This window comes from Cercospora beticola, chromosome 2 (assembly GCF_033473495.1).
Source record: "Cercospora beticola chromosome 2, complete sequence".
Taxonomy (NCBI): Eukaryota; Fungi; Ascomycota; class Dothideomycetes; order Mycosphaerellales; family Mycosphaerellaceae; genus Cercospora; species Cercospora beticola.
Genome location: NC_088936.1, coordinates 3,849,501 through 3,871,730, shown reverse-complemented (window position 1 = coordinate 3,871,730; position 22,230 = coordinate 3,849,501). Strand labels below are relative to the sequence as shown.

The 22,230-nt window shown below is 52.5% G+C and overlaps 10 protein-coding genes across 10 annotated transcripts; 4 read left to right on the top strand and 6 right to left on the bottom strand.

Moving 5' to 3' along the window:
- Positions 1–58: 58 nt before the first annotated feature.
- Positions 59–1,548, bottom strand: RHO25_003442 (uncharacterized protein; the record flags this gene model as incomplete). The annotated part of the gene is made up of 3 exons (XM_065602398.1): positions 59–1,031; positions 1,106–1,467; positions 1,543–1,548. 3 exons carry the CDS (start codon positions 1,546–1,548, stop codon positions 59–61), a joined length of 1,341 nt encoding a protein of 446 aa, XP_065458470.1.
- An 871-nt stretch (positions 1,549–2,419) lies between these two features.
- Positions 2,420–4,265, bottom strand: RHO25_003441 (uncharacterized protein; the record flags this gene model as incomplete). The annotated part of the gene is made up of 2 exons (XM_023598946.1): positions 2,420–3,759; positions 3,812–4,265. The coding sequence occupies 2 exons, from the start codon at positions 4,263–4,265 to the stop codon at positions 2,420–2,422; spliced, it is 1,794 nt and encodes a 597-aa protein (XP_023455068.1).
- A 2,921-nt stretch (positions 4,266–7,186) lies between these two features.
- RHO25_003440 (uncharacterized protein) lies at positions 7,187–9,513 on the top strand (the record flags this gene model as incomplete). The annotated part of the gene is made up of 2 exons (XM_023598945.2): positions 7,187–7,959; positions 8,013–9,513. The coding sequence occupies 2 exons, from the start codon at positions 7,187–7,189 to the stop codon at positions 9,511–9,513; spliced, it is 2,274 nt and encodes a 757-aa protein (XP_023456434.1).
- Positions 9,514–9,759: 246 nt separating this feature from the next.
- On the bottom strand, positions 9,760–11,175 carry RHO25_003439 (uncharacterized protein; the record flags this gene model as incomplete). Its single annotated transcript, XM_023598944.2, has 1 exon — positions 9,760–11,175. One exon carries the CDS (start codon positions 11,173–11,175, stop codon positions 9,760–9,762), a length of 1,416 nt encoding a protein of 471 aa, XP_023455727.1.
- A 176-nt stretch (positions 11,176–11,351) lies between these two features.
- RRP3 (ribosomal RNA processing protein) lies at positions 11,352–12,770 on the top strand (the record flags this gene model as incomplete). Its single annotated transcript, XM_023598943.2, has 1 exon — positions 11,352–12,770. The coding sequence occupies one exon, from the start codon at positions 11,352–11,354 to the stop codon at positions 12,768–12,770; it is 1,419 nt and encodes a 472-aa protein (XP_023455728.1).
- Positions 12,771–12,914: 144 nt separating this feature from the next.
- On the bottom strand, positions 12,915–14,723 carry RHO25_003437 (uncharacterized protein; the record flags this gene model as incomplete). Its single annotated transcript, XM_023598942.1, has 5 exons — positions 12,915–13,833; positions 13,919–14,145; positions 14,198–14,360; positions 14,414–14,438; positions 14,489–14,723. The coding sequence occupies 5 exons, from the start codon at positions 14,721–14,723 to the stop codon at positions 12,915–12,917; spliced, it is 1,569 nt and encodes a 522-aa protein (XP_023455725.1).
- Positions 14,724–16,159: 1,436 nt separating this feature from the next.
- On the top strand, positions 16,160–17,140 carry RHO25_003436 (uncharacterized protein; the record flags this gene model as incomplete). The annotated part of the gene is made up of 1 exon (XM_023598941.1): positions 16,160–17,140. One exon carries the CDS (start codon positions 16,160–16,162, stop codon positions 17,138–17,140), a length of 981 nt encoding a protein of 326 aa, XP_023455726.1.
- Positions 17,141–17,470: 330 nt separating this feature from the next.
- On the top strand, positions 17,471–19,863 carry RHO25_003435 (uncharacterized protein; the record flags this gene model as incomplete). Its single annotated transcript, XM_065602397.1, has 3 exons — positions 17,471–17,599; positions 17,653–19,750; positions 19,811–19,863. 3 exons carry the CDS (start codon positions 17,471–17,473, stop codon positions 19,861–19,863), a joined length of 2,280 nt encoding a protein of 759 aa, XP_065458469.1.
- Positions 19,864–20,003: 140 nt separating this feature from the next.
- Positions 20,004–20,324, bottom strand: RHO25_003434 (uncharacterized protein; the record flags this gene model as incomplete). The annotated part of the gene is made up of 1 exon (XM_065602396.1): positions 20,004–20,324. One exon carries the CDS (start codon positions 20,322–20,324, stop codon positions 20,004–20,006), a length of 321 nt encoding a protein of 106 aa, XP_065458468.1.
- A 712-nt stretch (positions 20,325–21,036) lies between these two features.
- RHO25_003433 (uncharacterized protein) lies at positions 21,037–21,862 on the bottom strand (the record flags this gene model as incomplete). The annotated part of the gene is made up of 4 exons (XM_023598939.2): positions 21,037–21,309; positions 21,382–21,597; positions 21,666–21,743; positions 21,827–21,862. 4 exons carry the CDS (start codon positions 21,860–21,862, stop codon positions 21,037–21,039), a joined length of 603 nt encoding a protein of 200 aa, XP_023455724.1.
- Positions 21,863–22,230: the final 368 nt, after the last annotated feature.

The window sequence follows — 22,230 nt, the reverse complement described above, 5'->3', positions numbered from 1 at the left end:
CCAGCAGAGCTGGAGAAGCTATGCAACGTTGGGATAGCTCGTATAACTTGTGTCGAAGTCATACTATACCGACTGGCAGATCTGCCTGCCGAGTTCGGCCACGCATGAGTGGCGGATGACGAGCAAAGTCCTCCGCGCCAGACTCCACATCGATTGTGACCGCCCGCGAGATAGTTGGACTGCGATCATCAGGCGTTCGAAAAGTCACATGAGCAGTTTCTGCTGCTCCTTGTGACTGGTCTGGTCCAACTGCAGTGCATTGCACCACATCGCAGATCGGCCGGCCATCTGACCCGTTTGCGCTCCAGCCTCCCTCGTCCTTGTCTTCTTGCTTCTGAGGCCAGAGGATGTCTTTATTGATGACAGCTCTGATCATCATGACGAAAACAACAATCCAGGCAATAATGACTAAAATAGCCATCGCGCAGCCTAGGATTCGGATAGGTCGATTGTCGAGTGCTAGCGCGATGTAGAAAGTCGCCGTTGTGAGCGCGGTTTGCGGGAAGACATACGAATAGAATGTCATAGCAAATGTCATTCGGCCGCGTTGAATGCAATTCCAATGTGCTCCGACAGAGACGATGAAGAACCAAAATGCTAGGCCCCAGAGCCAGAGACCGAACCAGACTGAGGCGATCTTGCTGACTTGGCCTGCGAGCTCGCCATGACCGGGTAGCAGGAAATCTTGGTCGACCACCCTGGGTAGGATATCGCCCATACCGACGACGCCACTAATGGTGAAGCCGCTGGGTCCTACACTGACAAACATGCCAGGTCGAAGATTCTCTGCAGGCAGCTTTTGCGTCATGAGTCGATAGATAAAGGCAGCGTAGATCATGAGACTGAGGAGAAACCCAATACCTTGAAAGACGAAGCCACCAACGATTACGTTCACTGCCCATTCTGGTCGGGACATCTCAGACAAATGCTCGGCCAGCCCTGCGGCGTGAGGCCCAATGACCAGCAATGGGTAGCAGGGGAAGATCCAGACAGGCGTCATTTGTGCTACTGTGAATGTCTGAGTAGACCATCTGTATTGCATGATCAGTACGATCATCAAGGTCAGAAGTGAACGAGAAGTGAACTTTCGCTCAAGAACACGTACAGGATCAAATAAATCCCACAGCTTCCGCAAACGGCCAATCCGCAATAGATCCAGAAGAAAACATACATGGTCGACAGCAGCCAGAGTCCTGAGACTTTCTCTTGCGTCAGGCCATATTGCGAGACATTCATCAGTATTGTGCCGATACTGATGATGCTCGCTGGTATGAACAGACTTTCGGTCGGATGTAAAATGGAATGCTTGAATGTGTCCCGATGATAGTAGAATCTCAGCGAGATCATGGTGACATTGAACAGGAAGAGGACAATGTTCAATATGAAGAAGATGCAGCCAATGGCATAAAGGCCGGCAAAGCGGTAGGGAACACGGTAGAGGACGTTGGCTATGCCGCCGGTGGCCATCTGAGGTACTTACTTAGCATATTGACTCCGGAGAAGAAGTCACATTCTTGGCAAGAGCGGGTGGTGTTTCCTTACTGTCATCGTGAACCATCCCCACGTGAAATGTCTGATCCTCTGCTTGAAGTGCAAATCGTGCACATGTTCGATGACCTCGGATCGAAGCCGACTGACACTGTGATTGCTCCAGTGGCGAAAATGATGTGGTCTTCGCGGCGTGCCCGGTGGTCGAAGGTGGTCATCTTGTGTGTGTCGCCGTCCTGCAAACGGATCCAAATGGTTGTGAGGTGCTAATCCTGTCGTGGGCGTCGTGGTCGCAGATTGTTTTGTTCTTCCTCTCTCGGGTGAAGTGTCGGGTGACTTTGACTTCTCCGTCACGGCGTTGTCGTCAGAGCTGGTGGAGAAATGCATGACTGCTTCTTCTGCCAAGCAAGAGTTTTCTTCCTGCGTCGAAGCGGCCAATTTCCAGCTCGCGTCGATCTAAGCCGGCGGCCGGCCGACATTGAAGCTCACACGACAGAAAAACTAAAGACGAAGTGAGGCAGGCGGAACGAGAAGTCGAAGTCGGGCTAGCCTTGGCGGAGTAGACTAAGACATTCTTCGTCGGATCAATTGTGCCGGATAAGGTTCAAGACTTCTGGAGCTGTTGGCAGCTGGAAACCCTGTAGTTAGACGTACGTGGCTACAGATTTGCCAGCGTGTCGGTAGACTAAAGCTCAATAGGATATCGCAACATTGATGCCAACGCCTTCTCCCACGCCCACTGTTTCGGTTGAGTAGAAAATTCGATGTGAAACAAACCAGCATCGGCTGATGCACAAGCTCACTTTGTCCCGCCTTCGAACAGGCAAGCAGTTGACGAAGTACCTTACATCCTGGCGAAACCCGTCCGATTGGGGACAGCATGAGCGGTACACATACAGACCAACGATCATGTCCGAGACGCCATCAATTTTCACCCCCATTGGCTACCCATACCCTGTACCACGCTGTCCGCACGCGGAGTGTCCCTCCCCTTCTGCACCTCGCGAAGCATATTCCAGACATCGAGCTTTCTAGCCCACATCTGGTCCTCTGCCACGAGGACTGTTCCATTCGGGGAGATTTGTCTGACTTCAAATTCAGCCGCTGTACCCCAGATAACGCCACCATTCCTTTCTCCTTTCAAGAACTTTGAGAACGCCCGGGTGAAGATCAAGACATCTTGTTTATCCTTCTTGCTGAAGCCGATCCTCCATCCAGAGTAGAACCAAATGGGAATGTCCATGACGTGTGAGATGCCCAGTCCGGGACTGATCCATTCATCCAAAGCTTTTGGTCGCCATGCGATGTGGTATCGCATGACATCCTGCGTGGACATGCCTCCGTAGAACAGACACTGCGCAAAGCCTCGTACTGGCGCGTGACACTGCACATCTGCCATGATATCGCAATAGACAGAATTCCAGTCTGTGATATCTCTCGCATACTTCTTGATCAGCTCGTCACAAATGTCGCGTGGGTAATGAGTTTTGAGTTTTGACATGAGCGCTTCTCGTGACGAAATGCCTCTTGAAGGCCTGCTTGTGGCTATTCCGGCTCTTCCAGCATGCTCGTAGTATGAACGCTCACTGCAAGTGTCGCCAATGACCACTTGAGCGTTCCGCTGCTTCAGCCTCCTGCCAAGCTCGCCGTTCCAGATTGACTGCATGAGCCATGCGGGGACGAAGCCGTCTTTGCCGTCTGTCACTGGTAGGAAATCTAGCTCGAGTGTGCGTACGACAGTAAGTAGCCTCTCGGCTGACACTTCACGAAGTATCCTGACCTTCTCCTTGCTGGGTAGATTTGTATCAATCATGAGCTGGTGACAAATCTCATCGAATTGTCGTGTAGGTCTGTAGGAGTTCGCAGGATCGGGCTGGATGCTGATGGCGCTGCTGTATAGGAATGCACGCTTGATGATGCGGTTCTCGGGAGACTGAAAGGCATCGTAATGCAGTTGTAGGGCCGTGATCAAGCCTGAACCTCCAGCAGTAATGTTGTTCGGGTTGCCCCCGAACAAATGAATATGATCATATGTCCACTGTAGAGCTGTCCGGAGGTCCCACAGTCCATAATTGCCAGCTGATTCACTGACACGCGTTCGTAGGTCCATTCCATCTTTCATGAGGTCTTCGCTGGAGAGGTATCCAAGCACGCCAACGCGCGAATTGGCTGACACGAGAACTCTGGGATCTTCTCGGTGTTCTCGGAATATGTCGATCGGATCGAAATAATTTTGTTGCATGCCGTCGCCGCACTGTGTCCCGGAGACGGCTAGAGCGGAATTCGTTAGCAGATATTTTTGCAGCGGCTGAGGCTATCTTACGAAAGTTGAACTGCACTGGCCAGCCTTCAGATGGCCTCGGCACTCCTGCAGGCACCCATATATTCAAGTATAGGCAGTCCTCATGCATGAGATTCTCGACCACTTCTTCCCACTCCGATGTGTCTACCGCAGCATATTCACCCTGCAATTGAGGGCAGATATTCCCGAACGTACGATAGTCCCTAGGTTGACTGTTTGCATCCGAGAAGACCCAGTCAGGAGGTAGAGGCTCTGGTTTTCGCCATCGTCGCTCTCCTGTCGGCGGAAGCGCATATCGTATTCGTGCGTAGAGTCGGTATATTGGAAGGTAGTTTTTCGTATCACAGACTTCTGTTCCGATCAGAGCGCCTCTGCTTGTCTCAAGAATGGTATCTTTCTTCGTAGACTTTGTTGCGCCGATCTTTTTCTTCTTGTTCGAGCCAATATGTGTGAACGACTTCACGGTGCGCAGCATGATGGTTGCTGTGATGCGCGGAACTGTATGTTAGTGGCAGTACGCGCATATTTTGAGGTTATGAAGTCGACATGGGACGTGTTACTGTTCCAACAGTGCGACGCAGGATACATCATTGTTGGCTTCGAATTTGTAGCCTGGGCGCGTTTCGCGATCGCAAGTCCAGGGTATTGTGCGTGAACATGGTGATGCTTGAAACTTTATCGTTGCGAGACCTAAAAATTGGACCCGATTACATCCATGATCCCTAAGCAGGTTCGTGCGAGCGCCAACATTAGATCCGGGACAACACTTCTCTGCTTCCTGTGGTCGAGTTCCTTCGCTCTTGAAGCCGACATGTGGTCCGGTCACGAACAACAAGGTGTTCTTTGAGAGGGATGTGTTGCATTGCGCCTTCCAAGCGCCGAGCAGCCAGCGTGTCCTAGGAGCAAGGAACCCGACCAGCTTGAAGTGCCTGCTTTGTTGTTCGGGAGTTGCTGTTGGCCGAACAAAAGCGAACAGATCTGCTCTCCCAGAATGGCCGAATTGATACATCGCATGTTGAAGCCATGCTCTCCTCGCAGCTGAATGGGACAGGTACCGAACACCAATCGCGCCTCAAAGATCATTAATGACTTTATCGACAACGGAAGAGTAGTAAGGATACCTTTCAATCGCTTTGACGATTAGTGCCGCCGACGGACTGCTAATGTAGCAAGGAGAACGTGGCAATATGTGGTTCGTGGACTGCTGTAGCCACTCAGAATGCTGTGCGATTCCGTCGAATCCAACCATTCGCCCGTCACGCGTGACATCTTCTGTCCGATGAGCCAGTCAACCGAATTGACCCCCTAAACAGTCTAGACGCCTGAATTCAGTTGTCCTGATGAGACGCAAGTCCAGCATGCTGGCGAGCTCGGCGGCCTTGCTGAATGTTGCGAATGAAACAGCGTAGTACCGGCAAGGCTGTGAGGAAAACCAGCACATCTTCCGAAGTAGAGGCCAATTCGAGAGCGGACATCTTGCGTGGTGGCACTATAAGAGAGTTTCAGGTCAACCAGGGATGAGCTCGATCGGCTCCGCGCCGCGACGCTGTCACTGCCGCACCGCCGCACTGTCATCACTGCCACTTCACGTTGCGTCTTGGGCTCGGAAAGATCACCGCGAATCGTTATTGGCCAACAGCACTTCACTTCGCTTGCTGCCATCCGGTCGTCAGAATGTTGCTGCCGACAGCCATTTCGTCAATCATGATGCAGGCCAGAAAGACTCTCGTACTGCTCTCCTGGCGTCCAGCAGTCTCGATCTTGCTCGATAATTCTCCACCCGGCCACCAAGCACGTTCACCGGTCATACCCAGCATTGTGAGAGGCTCTGATGGGACAAGAGATGGATGCCATGTGCACTGAAAGAAGTCAATACGCAGCAAGTGGACGCTGGTGATGCAGCAAGAAAGAGCAAGAGCTCTGCCCCGTTTCTTGGCAGCTCTTCCTCGGAAGACGCGCGGGCGCACCACGCGCAGAATCGGCGACAACAAGATCGTGCTGCGACGCGGAACAAGATGTGTCCATCAGACAGCTGGTCAGTCTGGACTGCATCCTCGACTTGTCCTTCACGAGCGTGAATGCCGAGATTCCACGGCAGTAACGAAGGCCAAGGTATGACTTCGACGGAAGGCGCGCACCCGACCAGGAGTCCAGCACACTGTTGTCGATCAGTTCTTCAGGCTTGATGCAGGCTAAGATCTTGTCGAGATCGTTGGACGCTGCCACTGGGACCTCACGGCATGATGACAGACAGCGCTACACGCTGGGTGAGACTGAGTTGACGCGGTCATTGTGACTTGACTGCGCTTGACTGCAAATGCCCCCGCATCTCTCACCATACATCACTCTTGGCCGCAAGCCCTCACTCTGCCAATGTCATCCCTGGTACTGACATACTCACTAAAAGAGGGCTGAGAGAATGAGTCCCTCAAACGCAAAAAATCCGTTCTGTCTGACCTCAATACCACAATCGCGAAGGTAGGTTTCACGACATGCGAGACGTGACATGCCGGCGAATCCTGCCTAGCTCAGACAAGCCTCTCATTCACCTCTCAGCACAAGCTCGAATTTGAGCTTCTCAGATGTCGCCGCGCTGGATACCCGTGTGAGTCTCGATCCAGGCCAGGAGATACCTACTACCTTGAGCCGCCGAGAGGACTAGTCGGCGGCTTTTGATGATTGCATACGGGCATCCGGCACCGTCGCTCGCTTCCGATAGAACGCCACAATCCGGGGCGAAAGCACAGCAGAGTTTCCACGCTGGCAGTGCTCCGTGTGCCCGTGTGCCAGCTCACCACGCTCGCCTCCGCTTTGGGGTTACACTGCTGTTTGTTGCGTCGCAAAAACGACCTGGCTGAATCAAGCAATGCAGCCGCGTGGTTGCTGATCACAGCCGGTCGTCGGCATGCCAATATCGAGGGCCCCAGAGCCGTCAAGCACCTCCTCCGCGATTTGTTCCGCTTTCTGTGCTCTGGGACCGAACTTTCTGCCAAGCAGTGCACACTGAGTGATCAGTGATGACTCTGGCACTTATCCAATTCGTCGCCCCAGTACAAACTTCTGGCTAAGGGCAATGGCGGAGCTTTCGAGCATGGTTGTCCAACCTGCGGTGGAAGGACGGCGGTGGGCTGGACTAAGTACAAGCGCGCAGAGCTTCTCCCGCATATCTGCGCTTGTCTTCTCACCATCTTCATCGCGTTCGACTCTTCTGGACTCAACGCCGTCGACTTCCACCTACGAACAAAATTGGCTGTGTCGCAGAAGAGCCTCACAGGGAGACCTCTTGCCCGAGCGCGTCGCGAGATTAGGAAGGAGGGCACAGCCGGCCATCTTTACATCGGGCCTCACTCGATCGAAGCCGGCCTCATTTCCCCCCACATTTTCGGCGCCGTAATCATGTGCGACCGTGGCCCTCATCAGCCTTTCACTGCCGAACGATGCGATGCCGCAAGCGAAGAAACTGAGCATCCCGAGATAAACGCAAAGCTCACCGAGAAGTGTCTCGTATTGACACCAGTGTCGAGATCAGAACGCAGAAGCACGTTGGGAAGCATTGGGTCTATCGACGACGAAGAAGATGTTCGCTTAAGTCGCGACGATCGTACCGACAGTGGTATCGATGTCTCGTATACACAACCACGACTTTCGCGGCTTTGCGAGAAGCATGGTTGCGCCACTTTGCTACAACTCTCGACCAATGGCTCTCATGATAGGGGAAACATGAACTCACTTTCGGAGAAGCTGGCGGAGGATTGGTTTTCTCCTCTGCTGCTGCCTTTTGAGAAGTTGAACCTTTCCTGGCCAGTGGCCCAGTGTCTCAGACCGCAATCCACCTCGGCATCATGCATCAAACCGCCCGGAGACCCCAATCGACAACTTCCTTGCCAACATCAGGATCGCATCACTGTCAACGTAGGTAACAGTCACGGGCCTGGGGGTTCAAGTGGTCCGTATCGGAACTCATCTGATTGTGGTCGCGGCTTGCCTCATGCTCCGCCAGAGGACAACAGTGGCCGAGAGCACGAGCCGGACGCCGATCCGAATCCGTCTGCTTCCAATGAGGACGACATGGGTGGTTTCCCTTGCATTTTCCATAAGATTGGCACCAACGGCCTTGATGACCCAACACCTAAATGCAAATGGCGTCGCTTGTACACTTCTCAGTTGCGGTAAGTATCGAATATTCTATCGATTTTCCGTTAAGAGACTAAACTCTGCACAGTGGTCACCACTTTCACAGCAGTCACCCGAATGGGCCTTTTGGTTGCTGTTCGAGGTGCTTTGAAACTGGACGCTGGGTTTCGGCACACGGCGGGCTGGAGGAATGGCGTCGCTTCATTAACAAACCTGAGGTCGTCGAACACGAGAAGAAGTGCATCAGGGACATATGCATTGACGAGACGTGTCACAACTTCAAACAGGGTCTGCCTGCTTTTTCTCCGTGCTTACACGGCGCGAAACATACTCAACAACAAATCTGGAAAATGTGGTATCGCCGTGCACATTCTCTGACTCGCAATGAAGGCGTGCCGAACTTAACGAACCCTTCGTCCCAACAGCTGCACCTGCCACCGGCTGTGCTCGAAAGATCGCAATCGTCGCCTGGATACACCAGAGCACAAGCCGTCTCCACCGGGACACCAGCCTCAAGGACGAATGCCATTGTCCCTCCGCTGATCGCAGATTCGCCATCCTCGCATCCTCCCACGGCCGGTAGTGCAACAAATCGTGCACTTTCGGCAGCAAATGCGACTCGCGAGATGCTTAAACGGCTCGCGAGGGGCCTGATAGAAAGGATGCAAGTGGATCCAAGTGAGCCAGGAGAGGCCCTCCGCCGGTCATGTGAACAGAAGCTCAACTCTTCAGAAAGATTACAATATGACCTCTCGGCTACCAGTCCAGATGATGCCGACGCAATAGAGCTTCTACGCAGTCTGGTGCAAGAATGCTTGCGACTCTTGACAACGCCCATGACGCGGACACCTGCTGCCTGGGTCGAGCTGTCCCTGACTGCGCTTCTTGTCGGCATTGAAATACCACTGCAGCCGCCTGCAAGTTGGAGCCATCCACGACCGGACTTCCCAGAGTCTTCGACGTTGTCGTCTCTTGATTACGTGGGCATCGCTACTAGCTCTGGGTTGGACTCCGACCCCCAGCAACAGCAACAACAACACTCCTTTCCGCACCGATATCAACAACAGCATCCAGCTTTCGACATGCTGGGCAATCCCGCGATGAACGCTCCGCCTCCGGCGATGACCTTCTCAGGCCCGGCCGCTGTCACAGAAATGGGCGGTGCCTTCACATCTCAAGCTGCGAACTTATCAAGTATTGGTATCGACGATCATACTGCCCAGCGCATCAGGAATTTGCCTGATCAGCCTTACCACCCCCATCAAAGGCTCCAATCGAGCATCGAACACCAAACCTCGATGCACGCTCTACCACAAAATGCCCAACCTCCGCCTTCGATGGATCCAGACCACCTTCCACTCTCCACCGAACATGCTTATCTTCGTTCAAGGCAAGGCCTTGCGCCTCTAAGGCTGATGCCACCGGCGTCGGATGCCCTGAGCGCGAGCGGTTCGACTCACGACGATTCCGGTTGTTTTTCGACCACGCAATCAACTGATTTCGACATGGGCGGCGTGGACAATGACAAAGGCAAAGGGCCTGCGACTGAAAGACCGCCGGGGCCTATGGGCTTCTGGAGTGGGATTTGAGTCTGATGCCAAAGGCCTTTTTCCTGTAATGACTAACGACAATATGCGATTCCGCATGGCGTCAAGAATTTTGCACAGCGTATTTCCGCATATGAGCGTTGGGCCTGCGCACTTGAGACAATATATTCGAAGCAGACTCTGAGCTCCATCACACCGATGCGTATGTGCCTCAAATGAAGAAGCACCATGTTCCGGTCTCCTCAAGACGTTGGCAACGAGGCGACATATCCAGTCTCGACTATCTGCCTATCCTTCCTCATCCTCTTCTTCGTCACTCCCTTGCCCTTCTCCATCTTCATCATCCTCCATCTCATCTTCACTCCCGCCAGGTCCGAGATACTGATCATCTGCATCATCATCCCATTCGTCGTCATCCATCTCTTCATCCTCATCACTCTCCTCAACCTCCTCTCCTCTCGCTTTCCTCGCAGCCTTCTCAGCCTTCTTCTTCTCCACATTAGCCTTCTGCTCCGCTTTTCTCCTCTCCTTCTCCTCTCTCTTTACCTGGTGTCTCTTCTCCATCTCTTTGACTTCCGCTTCCGATTTGTGAATGTACTCATGCCACATGACTTTCCCTCCGCAAAGCCCTTCTTCAACCTTCGTCAGGCGAATTTTCATGCGAGGTCCCAGCTCGTAGAGCTTGATGCCCTTCTTTTCGACGTTCTCTTTCAATTGCGAAGCTGCTGATCCTGCTTGTTGTGTCCCGTTTGCGCCTGTCGCTTTCTTTGCATGTTTGGAAATTTTGCGTTGCTTCGTTGTGGTGATCTCAACTTCTGCGTCTGTTTCTGCCTCGCTTTCGCTGCCGCTCGTGAAGCCGTCTGCTGCATTTGGGTCGAGGAGGTAGTCTGCTACATCGTTGAGTTTGCCCAGGTTCGGTAGCGCTCGCTTGCGTTTTTGGCCGTGAGACAGTTTCTCGGCGGCGTCTAATCGGCGGAGCGGCTTTGGGACAGACTTTGCAGTGCGAGTCTCGATAGCGTAGTGTCGGACGTTGAGAACGTATGGGGGTGAATCGTCGTCGGCAGAGGAGCTTTTGGGCACGCGGTCGAGTAAGAGGACGCGCTTGATGCCGTTGAGAGGTGTCCGCGTAGGGTTGACTGGAGGGAAGAGGCCTTGGAACATCTGTTGTACTAGATCCTCCAATTGTTTCGTCTTTGCTTTCTCCTTCTCATTCACGCCTTGCAGGTCCTTGGTGATGAAATTGTTCATAACAAGCAGAGGTGCTGTCAAGTACTCTTGACCTCCACTCCTCGGTCTCTTCATGCTCTGATAGATATCCTTGCACAAGCTGTACTTCTCCACGCGGAAGTGTAATGTCGGTCCTCGAGGAGTATATGCCAATCGCAAATTCGTGTTCCCGCTGTCGCTTTTGCTAAAAAGCATGAGGTTGGTGACGCCTAGCGGTCCTGCCATCGCTGTGTAATCGCGCAGCTTGTTTGATCTCCGCTCTTTCAACCTCGATGCCGTATCCGGTCCCATCATATTTCGCACATCTTTCACCAACTGGCCGACGCTGTGCCCGACCTCACTTGCGCCGACCCGGATCACCATTGACTTGGGCGTTCGACTGGTGGGCTTCGCGACACCCTGCGGCCCCTTCGCCCCAGGAAGGCCACCCTTCGCCGCTCCGACATGGGTGTATTTTTTGGTTCTTCGTTTGGCCATGATGTGAGAGGATGATTTCTGTCGAGAACGAAGAGCATTTGTCGCATCTTGAATTTCTCAATAAGGTTGACGCTAGTGAAGCTTGGACCACACGATAGTCGGACTTAGAACTTGTCTCCGACAAAAAGTTCTCGACGACGTCCACCACCCGCACTACCAACCGCAACGCCGCAACCATGGCCGAGAAACGAATCAAGCGGAGAAAGCTCAGTCATGAGGGAGATGTGAAGCCGCAAAAGCCAAAGCAGGACATCGCGAGCTCACCCGAGCCGGAAGAGCAAGAAGAGGCGAATGGCGACAGCGAGAACGTCTCGAAGAAATTCTCTGAACTTGGCATTCGCGAGGAGCTCTGCGACGCTTGCGAGTCGCTCGGGTTCAAGGAAGCAACAGCGATCCAGAGAGAGGCTATACCGATAGCACTTGAAGGGAAAGATGTGATTGGACTCGCAGAGACAGGATCGGGAAAGACAGCCGCCTTTGCGCTGCCCATACTGCAAGCACTGCTCGAAAAGCAGGACCACTACTTCGGGCTTGTTCTAGCCCCGACACGCGAACTCGCATACCAAATATCGCAGCAGTTCGAGGCATTGGGCAGTCTGATTAACGTAAAATGCGCGGTAATAGTGGGAGGCATGGACATGGTTCCTCAGCAGATCGCGTTAGCAAAGAAGCCTCATATTATTGTCGCAACGCCAGGAAGATTGATGGATCACCTGGAGAACACAAAAGGCTTTTCGTTGAAGAAGCTGAAGTACCTCGTCATGGACGAGGCTGATCGATTATTGGATCTGGACTTTGGCCCTATACTGGATAAGATTTTGCAGGTGCTGCCTCGAGAACGACGAACCATGCTGTTTTCCGCGACAATGTCAACGAAACTGGACAACCTCACTCGAGCGGCACTCCAGTCGCCAGTCCGAGTATCGATATCGAGCTCCTCGTACCAGACTGTGAAGAATTTGAAACAGAACTACATCTTCATTCCCCACAAGTTCAAGGACATCTACTTGGTGTATTTGCTCCACAATTTCGCAGGCCAGACCTGCATCATTTTCACGCGAACGATCAACGAGACGCAACGCATCGCTTTCCTGCTTCGAGCACTCGGGCGGAGCGCCATCCCTCTACACGGACAAATGAATCAGTCAGCTCGTCTGGGAGCGCTGAACAAATTCCGCGGCGGATCGCGAGACATCCTGGTAGCCACAGATGTCGCAGCTCGTGGTCTGGATATTCCCTCTGTGGATCTCGTCGTCAACTATGATCTCCCGCCGGACAGCAAAACTTACGTGCATCGTGTCGGTCGCACAGCTCGAGCAGGTAAAGCCGGTGTCGCAATCTCCATTGTCACGCAATATGATGTAGAAGTGTATCAACGGATTGAAAAGGCTCTTGCTAAGAAACTGGAGGAGTATCCGACAGAGAAGGATGAAGTCATGCTCTTCGCGCCTAGAGTGACGGAAGCTCAAAGAGTGGCAATAACAGAAATGAAGAATGAGCATGAGAAGCGTGGCAACAAGAAGGGTCAAGGTATCGCAGGCAGAGGGAAAGGTGGAAAGAGAGATCGAGATAACATGGATGCCGATGAGGGGTGAGTCGTTCTCACGAGCATTGACGAGACTGCATATATCAAGAAAGAAACCACATTTTCTGAGACTCCATTCATGCGTAATGCCGTTCAAATCTCCGTGTACAAAATGCTATATGCAGACGTTGAATGTCCCACCTCTGTCGCTTCTCTACAGCGAATACTTGAACAACGGGCTCTTATTACCCATAAGCTCCAACTCTTCCTCTCCATACTTCGCAATCGCCTCCTGCTCCGTGATATGCTCATTTCGCTTGTTATGGCTCAAATACAAGAACTCCAACAGAAATGCTGCCAGAATACCAGCGCTCGCAAATCCTAGCGAGCTTCCAAAACCAGTCGGATATTCCGGCTTCTCACGTTCCAAGAAAATGAACGAACCAGCGAAACCACCTGAGTTACCGATCATGATCATGAATGCAATTCCAGCAGCACGTTTCTCCGCGCCAGCGAGATTATTGATCGTCCAGGAATTGTTTCCGGGGATGATAGGATAGAGACCGATGCAAGCGAGACAGACCATGACATAACAGAGTGGAATATTGTCTTGGATCTCTGCTGCGTAGGCGAAGAGGACGGAGAAAGAAATGACGAGGAGACTTTGATGGCCAACGACGAATGGCATTCGCCAGGCGAGTCTGTCGGCAACGAGAGCAGAAGTGACGGCTGCTACGGCACCGCAGATATACGGTGGTGCCGTGAGAAGTTGGGCAGTTGTGCTTGTGAAACCCATCGATTGGACGATAGAGGGCATGGTGAATTTCAAGCCGTAGTTGGGGACCGTATTGGACCAGAATACGATGCCTTGGAGGTAGAGTTGCCAGTCTGTGACGACTTGCTTAATGACACGCCAATTGATTTTGTTCTTGCGGCTCGGGTCGGTGGATTTTTGAGATGTCTTGACTCCGCGATAGGCGATGTGGCTGAGTTCGAGGAATTTGGTTTCGTCGGGATTCAGCCACTTGGATTTGGTGGGTGAGTCAGGAAGAAGGAAGAAGCACGAGATGCCCAGAACAACGGAAAGTAGCCCTTCGAGGATGAAGATCCATCGCCAGCCGTTGTAGCCACCGCTATATTCGAGATTAGTGTGAATTCAATACCCGGCCCTCGAGGCTAAGTCGCAAGGCCGATAGGGGGCAAGAAGCTGAGACTTACAGTCCTCGCATCTGCGCGATCCCTGCTGCAAGGAGGCCACTAAATGCGCCAGAGGCAGCGCTAGACATGTAGAACATGGCCATGCGTGTTTGCGTCTTGTGTGGTGGGTACCATTCACTGACTAGCCACATCGCTCCTGGAAAGAAGCCAGCTTCAAAAACTCCGATGAGGAAGCGGGTCACCAGAAGACCAGCGAATGATGCTGTCACGCCTGACAGAGTCATAATCTTTGCTCGTCAGCGGGAACTCGAACTGCTGCGTAACCCTGTTGATACTTACAGCACCCCAGCATGTGACGAGAATGCCAATGTAAACACTAGGCTTCTTGAACTTGGACAGAATCATGTTGCTGGGTACTTCGCACAGCACGTATGGGATGAAGAAGATTACGAGTGCGATGTTGTAGTCGTTGCCGGACATGCCCAAGTCAGCTTCCAGGCCTCTGTTCGTAAAGTCAGTCCCGTCTTGTATGCCGCAATGTCTTATCCTCCTTACTCGATTTTGGCATTGCCGATGTTTGCTATTGAAGGTTAGTATTGGCCACGTCGCGAATTACCGACTGGGACCCACCCCTGTCAAGATGTGCTATAAGATAGAGTGCTGCCAGCATCGGCACTAGTCTCCTGTCCACTTTGTGATAAATGCGGTTGGCTTCCTTGGGATCGATATTACTGAGCCACAGTCGTTCCTCATCGGTGAGGCCCTTGGTCTTTGGCGGAGGGCCATTCTCGAGGTGTGTGACAGCGTCGATTTCTTTCTCTTTCACTTCGACATCAGAGTCGCTTCTACTTGGACTGTGCGCCATATTGCTGTCAATATGGGAATGGATCAATCAGCAGGATAGTCATCGACAAGTGAATAGGTAGGAGAGGCTAAAGGACACGGCTCCGCGTATATTTAAGAGCCATCTCAGCCGCCACTGATGCATTGCTTTTACCCTAGGTACTCCTCACACGACGTTCATGCTTCAGCACGCGACGTGCCGTTTGTCCACACATAGATTGCAAGGTTAGCTGGAGATCGCTACTGAAGACCCAGCCCGCAGACTCGCGAGAACATCGAGACGAGCAGCCTCCAAGCGAACGGGAATGCCGCATTGGCTGACGAAGGATAGTCATGAATGATGTTGCATACTCCAGACACGCTGTCAGTATTGGAGGCTCAAAATTGTGGCGTCTAATTGTGACGTCCACATGCTCGGTCACGTGTCTTGGGTGCGGAGAGGTGGTCTTGGAAGTTCTTGGGACTCACGATCACACGTTGCTGGTGCATGTTGTGGACCCTGACAAACCCCAGAACGCGAATCAAGCTCGAGATGAAGACTTGCAGAAGGCTGCTTTTTCGGAGTCAAGGTGTTGTGCTGAGTCTTGGTCGACCATTTTGAAGTCATGATTCTGAGGTGGACGTCGCGGACAGTGGTCAGCCAGGGATATTGTTACAGGATACAAGAGCTTGTGTCAATCTTCGGCCATTCTGGAGTTGCTCAATAGGTGAGGTACTTGGCCGTGGATTGCGTGGAAACAGCATTTCTTTTGGGCGTGTCTCTGGCATTTCGATCAGGTCCGGAAGGAAGGGGTCCAGCCAAGTTCACATCGCGATGTCAAGCGCATCTAGTCTCAAGCAGAATCAGCAGTGACAAATGCACAGCGCAGTACCAGAGTGGATGACTGCAAGCTCACGAGATCAGTTCCGTGGTGAAAGGGCAGCATTCGGTGGAGGAACAGGACTACTCCTAGCTGATGGTCGATCTCCTCTGGCCAGCATCCACAGTAGGCAGTTCCTCACCATGTTTGGTGTGTATGTAGCTTCCATGGGACAACAGCGCATGCAGCTCTACGTATTCGATGTGGAATGCGATGGTGATGCTGTGATGTATCGCAGAGTCGTTGAGGAGTGACGGAAGCAAGTCCGGAAGTCACGGGAAGTCGCAACCCGCCAAGAAACTCAACTGGCGCGTCTGCTATGACACCTGAACCTTGCCCAACGATCACTCTTCTGTTACAGTTCCTACTCGGCCACCAACAGTTACATTTCTGCATAGCCACGCCTCCAGGCTCATTACAGATGAAGCGTCAGGCTGGCAGTGCTCAATGGATGTGCTTCGAGGCACTTCCCGAGCACATAGCAGGTTTCTGCCAAACTCTATCAGAATGACGTGTGTCCGAGACGAGTCCACAGTAAATATGTTGTTGTAGACTATCGATCAGGTAAGAATGCTGTCTAATAATTACACCAGCAATCATGGCAGATCAGAAGCAAGACCCGAAGCCACAGGAAGGGGCCCAAAATGGCCCTTCCGAGGCAGAAATCCGCCAGGAGTCTGCGAAAGCTGCTGAGAAAGCACTTGAGGCACAGAAAAAGGCAGAGGAACTCAAACAAGCGGCCCAAGGAGCTGCAGATGCCGATGAACGCCAGAAGCTGATGGAGGAAGCCATTGATAAACAGATCGAGGCCGAGTCCTTCGGGAAGACTGCAAAATACATGCGAGGCGGCGCCTTTCAAGGCATGTGCGTCGGCGCTGGCTTAGGCACGGCTCCCGGTCTCACATTAGGAGCATTAACTGGCACCTTGGTTGGCGGGCTTACATCAACGATCCTCGGAGGGCTGGGTGCCGGTCTGGGCAGTATTGTCGGCTGGGCTCATGGGCCCTTCTGGAACATGGGACAGGTCATTGGCAAAGGTGTGAGGAAGGTCACTGGTGATCTACCCAGCTGGGAGGCCACGGATGAGCAGAAGAAGAAACTGGAGGAGATGATTTCACAAGCAAACCAAGAAGAGATGCCTGGCGCAAAGGAGCTGCGAGGTATGGCGAACGATGGCTGGGACGGTGCCAAGCATCAAGGAAAGGCCTGGTACAAGACGGGAGCTTCTTATATGCCAGGAAGCAGGCCATATGCTACAGGAAAGGCATCTGACGGAGCATGGCAGTCCAAGATACAGGCCAAGCAAGACGACGACCCAGTGCGAGCGAGCCCGGACACTGTGAAATCTGTGAAACAGGCCAGTAGAAGATCGCAGGCCCAGTCAGAGCAGCAGTCTACAAACCCGACTTCTGCACAGCGAGGATCAAGCACTATGAAGAGGGCTTCAGGACCGACACCCACTACCGAAGCAAGAAAGCAGCCACGAAAATTGGAACGAAGATCAAATGGACCTGGTCAAGATGCAGATGTCACTCAAGCGAAGCGCGGCAAACCTCGCAAGCTGGAAGTTCGCTCGTAGCAAGGTGCCCTTGGCTTGCAAATGGTACAGAACTTTTGCAACATGTGTAAGGGTTTCGTCTCAACTGGTCGTAACGCGGAGGCGTCTTGGCGTCCGTCATCCCGCCGCAGCTCCAGATGCTGTTTCCAGACACCGCACTTGACAACCTCAGCGGACCTTCTGACTCAACCCTCAATGTGGAAGGCACTGTGATACTAGCCGTGCACGCGGGCCGACTGTTCGGGCCCGTTGACAATTATAACAGTATTCTGGCATGCGCTTCCAATGCCTGGTCAACTCCTCCTCGTCCATCACCCCTCTTGTGTGAAAACAATCGCCTAGTTCATCACGATGCCCGCGCGAAGATCCAAGGAGCAAAAGGCTGCCGAGCTTACAGCTGGCGGGGGCTCTGCATTGACCGTAACGGCGCAGCAGAGTCGCTTCCACACAGAGATGGATGAAGACAACAACCGCAAGGAGGTCTGTCGGCTACAGTACACATGATATGGTGATTCCGTTGACGGGTATCGAAGATCGTAGTGAAAGACCTAAGCATGTCGCTTGGGAATCGTGAGCTGTTGTCTCACGCCGATTTACAATTGCAGCGAGGTCGACATTACATCCTTCATGGCAGGAACGGGATTGGGAAATCAACGCTACTCAAAGCCATCGCGGACGATCAAATTCCAAACATACCGAGAAGTGTCAAAGCGCTTCTCCTCGGACAGACCCAGTCGAATGTTGAGGACGAGTTGGAGAAGCTGGACCTCTCCAACACAAGCGTCCTAGAATACGTCGTCCGCAGTGACCAACAGCGTGAAACATACATGCACGAAGCCAAAGTGCTATCAGCAGCATTAGAATCAACTGTGGACCCCAATGCAGCTGTCAAAGCCTATCGTCAGATACAGCATGAAAGACTGGAGCGCAGAGTGCACGTCATTCGGCAGCTTGCATTACGCAGAAGTGGCCCAAAAGGCAGAAGAACGCGTGATGAGCAGATCAAGCTTGAAGAGGAGTTAGAAATATCGGAAGCCAGGCTGAATGACGAAGTAACTGTGGACGAGCTCAGCGAGAAAAGCCACAAGGCGGCGGAAACGCTTACAGATGTGCAGACTGCGCTCGAACTTATGGACGCTGATGGAGCAGAAGCCAAAGCACGTTCAGTACTTCTCGGTTTAGGGTTCAGCGCAGAGAGCATCGACCAGCCGCGATCCAATCTGTCAGGAGGTTGGCAAACACGGTGCAGTCTCGCCTGTGCTCTGTGTCAGTCAGTAGATCTGCTGCTGCTAGACGAGCCTACTAATTTCCTGGACCTTCCCTCGATCATCTGGCTCGAAAGATACCTCGCCGAGATAGCCGATGATACGACAGTAATGGTCGTCACTCACGATCGAGCTTTTGGTGATGAAGTTGCTGAGGAGCTTCTTGTCCTCCGGCATCGGCAATTGGAACGCTTCAAAGGAAACCTCTCTAACTACGAGATGCAACGTCTGAAGACGTATAAGTACATGACGAGAATGAAAGAAGCGCAGGACAAGCAAAAGAAGCACATAGAGGGTACCATCCAGAACAACATCCAAGCTGCCAAGCGGGCCGGAGACGACAAGAAGCTCAAGCAAGCTGCCTCTCGCAAGAAGAAGTTGGACGAGAGAATGGGCCTGGAAGTCTCAGCAAAAGGTACTCGGTTCAAGATCAACAGAGATCTGGGTGGTTACTATTTGACAAACCGAGCCGGAATTGAGATCCCTACATTCGATCCCCCAGCCGAGCTGAAAATCCCAGCGCAGCCCGCCGACCTACGCCACCCGGGTAGTCTCGTCAGTCTCGAAAAGGTCAACTTCTCGTACACTGTGGCAAAGAAGAAAGTCCCAATCCTAACCGACATCGATCTCACAATACATCTTGGCGATAGAATCGGCATCGCAGGCCTCAACGGCAGCGGTAAATCGACGCTCGTCTCTCTTATCATGGGCCATACCTCCGCCGAACCTTCTAAACCCATGTTACCAAGCTCGGGCACAATCACCAAACACACTCGCGCCCAATTTGGCCTCTATTCCCAACAAGCCGCTGAAGAGCTCGAAGCCATATCTGCTGCCAACCCGCAAGCTACGGCTCTTTCTCATCTCATGGAACACATTGGCGCCTCATTCTCCGAGCAAGAAGCCCGTGGTATACTCTCCGGCGTTGGACTCTCCGGAAAAGTCGCTTCTGACGTTCCCATCTCGCTCCTTTCAGGTGGTCAACGAGTTCGACTTGCTCTCGCAAAACTCTTACACCACCCTCCACATCTTCTCATTTTGGACGAAGTCACGACACATCTGGACACAGACACGATTCAGGCATTGATTGGAGCGTTGAAGACTTATGAAGGAGCAATACTGGTTGTGACGCACGATCGGTTCTTCATGAAGACAGTGGTGGAGAATTGCTCGATTCGCTCTCTTGCCGGGCCAACTAGGCCAGAAGATGAGGAGGATGAAGAGAGCGAGGATAGCGAGGAGGATGAGGAAGATCAGGTGAAGCGGACAAGAGTTGTCTTTAGGCTTTCGAAGGGGAAGCTGAGCAAGCTCCAACGAGGGATGGAGCAATATGAGGAGATTGCTGCGAGAAGCGCGACGAAGTTGGGTAAGACATGAGCGCCAGCTGTATGAGTAGGCAAGTGAGAGCATCTTACCCTGCGTACAGCTAAAGAGGCAGCAAGCGTTGATTACTACATCCTCCACATATCTCACACCTAGATCGAAACCCCTCCATTTCCTCAATATTTCTTTCGCAGAAGAAATACCAAATCTCCTATTCTTCCCCGACGACCCCAACCAGGCTCCTCGATCTCCCAATCCTCAGTCTTGTCGGTCACTTTCAACTCATTATCTCCATCCTATGGCAGAAAGTACTCAATCTTGACAACTTTTCGCCATTCCGACCAGATTTCCACAAAGCCTTTGACTTCCGAAAATAGAGCACCTCTGTTCGTTGTGTGGCCAAAGGAGATTCTGCCCCCAGGTTCGATAGTCTGTCTAGCCATTTCGTCGTGAGAAATTTCCGGACGGTCCATGAGATTATCTGCTTGGAAGAGATAGCCTGGCCAGCCAGTGTGAGGGAACCGGAGCTGGAAGGTGGATTGGGGTTTAGCATCGGAGGTGAAAGGGGTCCGGCTTTCGTTGACGAAGGTGAAACGGACGTATTGATCTGAGGCCATATTTTGTATGTTTAGTCGGCAATATGTGATGCAATTGGGACTTGTAGTCTCTCCAAGGCCTCTATGGCAGCAGCTGTTGGTGCTTCTTGGCACCGATTCGCAGGCTAAGTATGACAGATGTGACGTCTGCGTGGGAATTAACGCTTCTTCGCAGTCCCTACGAGCAATATTTGTTTCTTAACTTGTCTCGACATTGAAGCTACGTCAAATACACGTGGCTACATCGTCCACTCTGAGTTTTTACGTCGTCACCGAATGTGGCTGTGGTCTCGACTCGGCTGTAGCTGTGAAACGCGATGGAGCTCTTCATCTTGGCAAGAATTGGGGCTTGATGGCTTGATGGTCTGATGGACACAGCTTCTCCTCTTTCGGCCAATGTGCTTCCAACGCGTCCCGAAAGCTGTGCTTCGTGAAGACATTAGGTGACGCTTGAGAAGCTCTGCTTGCAGTTCGACGACCAAGCCCCGTGACGCGACGACCAGGGGCGGTTAACGTAGAAATGGTGGCAGGTATTGCTGCCATGATCGGCTTGCATGAAATGTTTCATTCCAATCGTAAAATCATATATCCTAGGTATCGCTCCTCAAGCAGCTCATCTTCATTCACTGCTATCTTAGGTCAGCAAACTCCTCTCACTCCACCAACGATGCATGTCTGGTCCTCACACCTTTCACATCTACACTTTCTGCACGTCAACTCCTCTTTCCACCCCTCAACTCCTCAGCGCCCTCAACCTCTCCCCCAACTTATCCTCCCTCTCCTCCTCATGCTGCGCCGGAGCCTGTATCCCCTTCGCAGGCGTAGCCCCAGCCATCTCCTGACTCAACTCCACACCCGCCTCATCCGCAACCTGATTCATCAGACGATCGACATCCTCCTGCGGAGTCCCCGTCGCAGTGGCCGAACTCGTCGCGTTCTCATAGTATCCCGTCGCGACATCGAGGTCTTCGAATTGTGTTTCGAATTTGTCCATCACGGCGGAGATCTGTTACCACACCCATGCGATTAGTACCAACAAATTGCCTTTTGAAGGTATTTGTGGGAGTTCAGGACGCACCTTCTCCAAATCCATACTCTTCATCGCCTGATCCATCCCCTTGACCACATTCGCCATACTCCCCGTGACTTGGCGCATCGTCACGGCGGTCTGCACTCTCGAACTCACGGCATCGATTCGGCTTGCCAGAGTCAGGAGTTGTAGGTTCTCATTCTTCTTTCGGATCGCATTTCCGGCGTAGATTTTTGCTATGTCGTTGTGGCCTTGCGAGATTGCCTAAACCGTGCACATCCGACTAATTAGAAGGCGGTTGATATGGCGAGGACGGAGCTTTGGTCAAGTACCTTTTTCAGTTTCGCTTTCTCGGTCTGCTCATCTTTGCTGGCTTTGGCTGCCTGGCGGTTAAGTTGCTTTGCTGTGAACTGCGGAAGTTAGTATCGGCGCGGGGTCGTGAAAGGTAGGCAACGTGCGGTTGCAGCGAGGGAGTCGGTGGTGGGTAACGGACCTTCAGATTGAAAAGCGCCTTCTCGAGTCCAGACATGGCGACGGTGTGCAACTGGATGTGCTGATGAGTGGAGAGCTAAGTAAGTAAGTGAGCGAGTAGCTGCGGCAGAGAGTTGAAGTGGGCTGGAATGCGCTCGTGCATGACGTCGGCTTCACATGCCGACACTCGCCGTCGCGAGCCACGTGCTGGAGAAAGTCACTTTCTAGACAAACAATTTGAATGGCTATGCGTCTTTCATGTCTATCATATGCTACAGAGAAAAAGTTCATGAAAAACGCGATCTAACACGGAGTGGCCAGAGCACTTCGGCCAAACTTTTGATGCTGGTACAAGGAAGGCTGTCATAGCCGCCTGCTTTCTCGTTGCACTCGCCTCGCTATGCCACGGCTATAGGGATGCCCCAG